This window comes from Oncorhynchus mykiss, chromosome 12, assembly GCF_057628025.1.
Source record: "Oncorhynchus mykiss isolate SJ-2025 chromosome 12, ASM5762802v1, whole genome shotgun sequence".
NCBI classification, from domain to species: Eukaryota; Metazoa; Chordata; class Actinopteri; order Salmoniformes; family Salmonidae; genus Oncorhynchus; species Oncorhynchus mykiss.
Genome location: NC_143033.1, coordinates 3,295,056 through 3,302,500, shown reverse-complemented (window position 1 = coordinate 3,302,500; position 7,445 = coordinate 3,295,056). Strand labels below are relative to the sequence as shown.

Genomic DNA, 7,445 nt, shown 5'->3' with positions numbered 1-7,445 from the left:
TATCTCCCAGAACCATTGTAGGTGCAGAGCACTGTGTGGGACCCAGACCAGCACTGTGTGGGACCCAGACCAGCACTGTGTGGGACCCAGACCAACACTGTGTGGGACCCAGACCAACACTGTGTGGGACCCAGACCAACACTGTGTGGGACCCAGACCAACACTGTGTGGGACCCAGACCAGCGCTCATCCAACCCGGAAGGCAGCCGCACCAATGTGTCAGAGGAAACACCGTGCACCTTGCGACCTGGTTAGCGCGCCCTGCGCCCGGCCCACCACAAGAGTTGCTACTGCGCGATAAGACAAGGATATCCCTACCGACCAAGCCCTCCCTAACCCGGACGACGCTAGGCCAATTGTGCTTCGCCCCACGGACCTCCCGGTCGCGGCCAGCTGCGACAGAGCCTGGGCTCGAACGGACAGTCTTCTAGTGGCACAGCTAGCACTGCGATGCAGTGCCTTAGACCACTGTACTGCGATGCAGTGCCTTAGACCACTGTACTGTGATGCAGTGCCTTAGACCACTGTACTGCGATGCAGTGCCTTAGACCACTGTACTGCGATGCAGTGCCTTAGACCACTGTACTGCGATGCAGTGCCTTAGACCACTGTACTGCGATGCAGTGCCTTAGACCACTGTACTGCGATGCAGTGCCTTAGACCACTGTCCTGCGATGCAGTGCCTTAGACCACTGTACTGCGATGCAGTGCCTTAGACCACTGTACTGCGATGCAGTGCCTTAGACCACTGTACTGCGATGCAGTGCCTTAGACCACTGCGCCACCCGGGAGGCCCGGTAATACTTGCCCTTTTTTTCCAAGGTGCTTAATAAATGTGTCAAGCTACCTAATGATTTCAGTGAATGACGACACTAGAGTACACAAATTTACCAAGGGAGACTCTGCGGAAGGTTGATGTGGATCACAGGAAGTTGTAAGATTCCACCCTCCCGACTCAAATACCACTGTTCCCAGGTCAACCACGGTGGTTTTCCTATTTCCACCTAATTCGATCTCAGTATTAAGAAGGACGTCAACCCCTCGTCCTAGGGGATGGTTAAACCCTCCTAGGGGACTTCAACCCCTCGTCCTAGGGGATGGTTAAACCCTCCTAGGGGACTTCAACCCCTCGTCCTAGGGGATGGTTAAACCCTCCTAGGGGACTTCAACCCCTCGTCCTAGGGGATGGTTAAACCCTCCTAGGGGACTTCAACCCCTCATCCTAGGGGATGGTTAAACCCTCCTAGGGGACTTCAACCCCTCATCCTAGGGGATGGTTAAACCCTCCTAGGGGACTTCAACCCCTCGTCCTAGGGGATGGTTAAGCCCTCCTAGGGGACTTCAACCCCTCGTCCTAGGGGATGGTTAAACCCTCCTAGGGGACTTCAACCCCTCGTCCTAGGGGATGGTTAAACCCTCCTAGGGGACTTCAACCCCTCGTCCTAGGGGATGGTTAAACCCTCCTAGGGGACTTCAACCCCTCGTCCTAGGGGATGGTTAAACCCTCCTAGGGGACTTCAACCCCTCGTCCTAGGGGATGGTTAAACCCTCCTAGGGGACGTCAACCCCTCGTCCTAGGGGATGGTTAAACCCTCCTAGGGGACTTCAACCCCTCGTCCTAGGGGATGGTTAAACCCTCCTAGGGGACTTCAACCCCTCGCCCTAGGGGATGGTTAAACCCTCCTAGGGGACTGCAACCCCTCGTCCTAGGGGATGGTTAAACCCTCCTAGGGGACTTCAACCCTTCGTCCTAGGTGTTGGTTAAACCCTCCTAGGGGACTTCAACCCCTCGTCCTAGGGGATGGTTAAACCCTCCTAGGGGACTTCAACCCCTCATCCTAGGGGATGGTTAAACCCTCCTAGGGGACTTCAACCCCTCGTCCTAGAGGATGGTTAAACCCTCCTAGGGGACTTCAACCCCTCATCCTAGGGGATGGTTAAACCCTCCTAGGGGACTTCAACCCCTCATCCTAGGGGTTGGTTAAACCCTCCTAGGGGACTTCAACCCCTCGTCCTAGGGGATGGTTAAACCCTCCTAGGGGACTTCAACCCCTCGTCCTAGGGGATGGTTAAACCCTCCTAGGGGACTTCAACCCCTCGTCCTAGGGGATGGTTAAACCCTCCTAGGGGACTTCAACCCCTCGTCCTAGGGGATGGTTAAACCCTCCTAGGGGACTTCAACCCCTCGTCCTAGGGGATGGTTAAACCCTCCTAGGGGACGTCAACCCCTCGTCCTAGGGGATGGTTAAACCCTCCTAGGGGACTTCAACCCCTCGTCCTAGGGGATGGTTAAACCCTCCTAGGGGACTTCAACCCCTCGTCCTAGGGGATGGTTAAACCCTCCTAGGGGACTTCAACCCCTCGTCCTAGGGGATGGTTAAACCCTCCTAGGGGACTTCAACCCCTCGTCCTAGGGGATGGTTAAACCCTCCTAGGGGACGTCAACCCCTCGTCCTAGGGGATGGTTAAACCCTCCTAGGGGACTTCAACCCCTCATCCTAGGGGATGGTTAAACCCTCCTAGGGGACTTCAACCCCTCGTCCTAGGGGATGGTTAAACCCTCCTAGGGGACGTCAACCCCTCGTCCTAGGGGATGGTTAAACCCTCCTAGGGGACTTCAACCCCTCGTCCTAGGGGATGGTTTAAACCCTCCTAGGGGACGTCAACCGCTCGTCCTAGGGGATGGTTAAACCTCCTAGGCACGTAGTCTCTGCGGTGCATAGTCTAACCTATATGGGCGCTTACCCTCTTAAGCAGGCCGTCCCGGCAGTGCCCAGTCTAACCAATATAGGGGTTAAAGTTGGCCTACTGAATAAATCCAGGCTCTCTAGGTTTCCCATAATTTATATTCAGCCTATGACCCTCCTCTCCCCCAAGATGTCAGAAAGAGTGGAAACGGGTGTAGGAACTTTCATACCTCATTCTGTGTGCAGGTTCCTGTTCCACTAATTTAGTTTGACTGAATATCATGGTGAGTCCTGCCGACAACACAAATTGTTAGGTGCTATGGTCTGGCACAATAATCCAGATGAACTCTGAGAAAACTGAAGCTAGATTTATTCACCACAGTAGGTGTTGCAGTTGCCAAGACAACAACACAGCTGCCAAGACAGCCACCCCCCTTATACCCCCCCCCCCCCCCTTTATTTTTCTAGGATGAACACCTCTTTTACTGGGCAGATGGTGTTATCGTGTCCCAGCTTGAGTCCGGAACCTTCATACTCCTCCATGCCTCTCACAGGTCTTCTTATCAGTCAGGAGAGGCCTTGAGTTAGGGGAGTAAACATTCCTACAGTCTACTGCAGTCCACTACATAATGACTCTTCTCATACACAAGGAGAACACTGTTTTCAATCTCCAAGAATATGTAAAAACAATCCATTCATACAAAGAGGATATGATGATATAACGCAGTAAATATATAAAACTGTAATGTACAACCTAAACCACTAAACTCATAACATGTTTTTACTAATAATGACCTGATTATTACTACTAATAAGTAGATTATGCAATTATAAAATAACTCATTATTCAACTAAAATGTGCTCTCGTCATTAGTCATTAACAATGGCGATGATGGTGATGATGATGATTAGAGTAATGATGATAATGAGAATAATGATGTTGGTGATGATGAGAGTAATGGTGGTGATGATGATGAGATTGATGATGATGGTGATGAGAGTAATGATGATGGTGGTGATGGTGAGGATGATGGTGATGAGAATGATGGTTGATGATTGTGATGGTGATGATGATGATAATGTTGGTGATGATGTGACTGATGATGATGAGAATGGTGGTGATGGTGGTGATGATGATGATGATGGTGATGACTAAACACAAACTGACAGTTTGTGTCAAAGGGTTATGTATTCCTACTGTGTTACAGAAGCTGGTCATTCAGTCATAGTGTTGTCTCTTATCGAGCTCTGTTTTTCAGAACTAGAGTAGCCGTCTGTTTTACAGAGGCAGGCTCTCGAGCTCTGTTTTTCAGATCTAGAGTAGCCGTCTGTTTTACAGAGGCAGGCTCTCGAGCTCTGTTTTTCAGATCTAGAGTAGCCGTCTGTTTTACAGAGGCAGGCTCTCGAGCTCTGTTTTTCAGATCTAGAGAAGCCGTCTGTTTTACAGAGGCAGGCTGCTCCGTTCATAGAGATGGATTATTTTGGAATCTCTGTGGTTTTGTCTCACCATGTTCTGGTGTCTTGTTGTTCCAGATGTACATCACTAGCACCATAAAGACTAAGAGTAGTCGCCTGGCCAAACCGGTGCTGTGCCTGGGTACCCTGTGTACAGCGTTCCTCACCGGGCTCAACCGGGTCTCGGAGTACCGGAACCACTGTTCTGATGTCATCGCTGGGTTCGTCCTGGGCAGCTCTATCGCTCTCTTCCTGGTGAGGACTAATGTTTATTTTTCTCTTCCTGGTGAGGACTAACGTTTCTTTATCTCTTCCTGGTGAGGACTAATGTTTTTTTTTCTCTTCCTGGTGAGGACTAATGTGTATTTATCTCTTCCTGGTGAGGACTAACGTTTCTTTATCTCTTCCTGCTGAGGACTAATGTTTATTTACCTCTTCCTGGTGAGGACTAACGTTTCTTTATCTCTTCCTGGTGAGGACTAACGTTTCTTTATCTCTTCCTGGTGAGGACTAATGTTTATTTATCTCTTCCTGGTGAGGACTACCAGACACTGGGAGACAAATTCACCTTTCGGCAGGACAATAACCTTAAACACAATGACAAATATACACTGAGTGTACCTGACATTAGGAACACCTTCTTAATATTGAGTTGCACCCCCCTTTTGCCCTCAGAACAGCCTCAGTTTGTCAGGGAATGGACTCTACACGATATCTAAAGCATTCCACAAAGATGCTGGCCCATGTTGACTCTACACGGTGTCTAAAGCATTCCACGAAGATGCTGGTCCATGTTGACTCTACACGGTGTCTAAAGCATTCCACGAAGATGCTGGCCCATGTTGACTACACGGTGTCTAAAGCATTCCACGAAGATGCTGGTCCATGTTGACTCTACACGGTGTCTAAAGCATTCCACGAAGATGCTGGCCCATGTTGACTCTACACGGTGTCTAAAGCATTCCACGAAGATGCTGGTCCATGTTGACTCTACACGGTGTCTAAAGCATTCCACGAAGATGCTGGCCCATGTTGACTCTACACGGTGTCTAAAGCATTCCACGAAGATGCTGGCCCACGTTGACTCTACACGGTGTCTAAAGCATTCCACGAAGATGCTGGCCCATGTTGACTCTACACGGTGTCTAAAGCATTCCACGAAGATGCTGGTCCATGTTGACTCTACACGGTGTCTAAAGCATTCCACGAAGATGCTGGCCCATGTTGACTCTACACGGTGTCTAAAGCATTCCACGAAGATGCTGGCCCATGTTGACTCTACACGGTGTCTAAAGCATTCCACGAAGATGCTGGTCCATGTTGACTCTACACGGTATCTAAAGCATTCCACGAAGATGCTGGCCCATGTTGACTACACGGTGTCTAAAGCATTCCACGAAGATGCTGGTCCATGTTGACTCTACACGGTGTCTAAAGCATTCCACGAAGATGCTGGCCCATGTTGACTCCAATGCTTTCCACAGTTGTGTCAAGTTGGCTGGATGTCCTTTGGGGTGGTGGACCATTCTTGATACCCACAGGAAACTGTTGAGTTTGAAAATCCCAGCAGTGTTGCAGTCCTTGACACAAACCGGTGCTCCTGGGACCAACTACCATGCCCCATTCAAAGTCACTTAAATCTTTTGTCTTGCCTGTTTACCCTCCTTATTGGCACACATACACAATCCATGTCTCCATTGTCTCAAGGTTTAACAATCCTTATTTATCCTGTGTTCTCCCATTGATCTACACTGATTGATTTAAGAGGATTTAACAAGTGACATCAATAAGTGTATGTCATGGAAAGTGTAGGTGTTCTAAATGTTTTGTCCACTCTCTGGTATGTCTCCTTTTGTTTTAGGGTATCTGTGTGGTGAACAACTTTAAAGGAGCCCACTCGACTGCCACCAAGCAGAAGACTGAAGATTACCGTGGTCTCCCTCTAATGACCTTCCCCCGCGTCCAGAGCCCCCTGGAGACACTCAGCGCACAGGTAACTTAACACTTCTGTTCAATACTACTGCACTTAACACTACTGTTCAATACTACTGCACAGGTAACCACTTAGCACTACTGTTCAATATTACTGCACAGGTACCACTTAACACCACTGTTCAATACTACTGCACTTAACACTTTTTTTTATTTTTATTTTACCTTTATTTAACCAGGCAAGTCAGTTAAGAACAAATTCTTATTTTCAATGACGGCCTGGGAACAGTGGGTTAACTGCCTGTTCAGGGGCAGAACGACAGATTTGTACCTTGTCAGCTCGGGGGTTTGAACTCGCAACCTTCCGGTTACTAGTCCAACGCTCTAACCACTAGGCTACCCTGCCGCCCCCCACTACTGTTCAATACTACTGCACAGGTACCACTTAACACTACTGTTCAATACTACTGCACAGGTACCACTTAACACCACTGTTCAATACTACTGCACTTAACACTACTGTTCAATATTACTGCACAGGTACCACTTAACACTACTGTTCAATATTACTGCACAGGTACCACTTAACACTACTGTTCAATACTACTGCACAGGTACCACTTAACACCACTGTTCAATACTACTGCACTTAACACTACTGTTCAATACTACTGCACAGGTAACCACTTAGCACTACTGTTCAATATTACTGCACTGGTACCACTTAACACTACTGTTCAATATTACTGCACAGGTACCACTTAACACTACTGTTCAATATTACTGCACTTAACGCGACTGTTCAATATTACTGCACAGGTAACCACTTAGCACTACTGTTCAATACTACTGCACTTAACACTACTGTTCAATACTACTGCACAGGTAATTTACCCACTTAAAACTACTATTCAATATTACTGCACTTAACATTACTGTTCAATATTACTGCACAGGTATCCACTTAACACTACTGTTCAATACTACTGCACTTAACACTACTGTTCAATACTACTGCACAGGTAATTTACCCACTTAAAACTATTCAACTATTCAATATTACTGCACTTAACACTATTTACCCACTTAAAACTACTGTTCAATATTACTGCACAGGTATCCACTTAACACTACTGTTCAATATTACCTTAACACTACTGTTCAATACTACTGCACTTAACACTACTGTTCAATACTACTGCACAGGTAATTTACCCACTTAATTAAAACTACTATTCAATATTACTGCACAGGTAAACCCACTTAACACTACTGTTCAATACTACTGCACAGGTATCCACTTAACACTACTGTTCAATATTACTGCACAGGTAAACCCACTTAACACTACTGTTCAATACTACTGCACAG

General features: G+C 47.7%; 1 protein-coding gene across 1 annotated transcript in view; it reads left to right on the top strand.

Moving 5' to 3' along the window:
* The window catches only part of LOC110536862 (phospholipid phosphatase-related protein type 1), a 190,145-nt gene that overhangs the window by 117,845 nt on the left and 64,855 nt on the right, over window positions 1–7,445 (top strand). Inside the window, exons 6-7 of the mRNA XM_090191435.1 lie at window positions 4,221–4,397; window positions 6,004–6,135. Coding sequence (XP_090047561.1) covers window positions 4,221–4,397; window positions 6,004–6,135 — 309 coding nt within the window. The remainder of the gene's footprint in view (window positions 1–4,220; window positions 4,398–6,003; window positions 6,136–7,445) is intronic.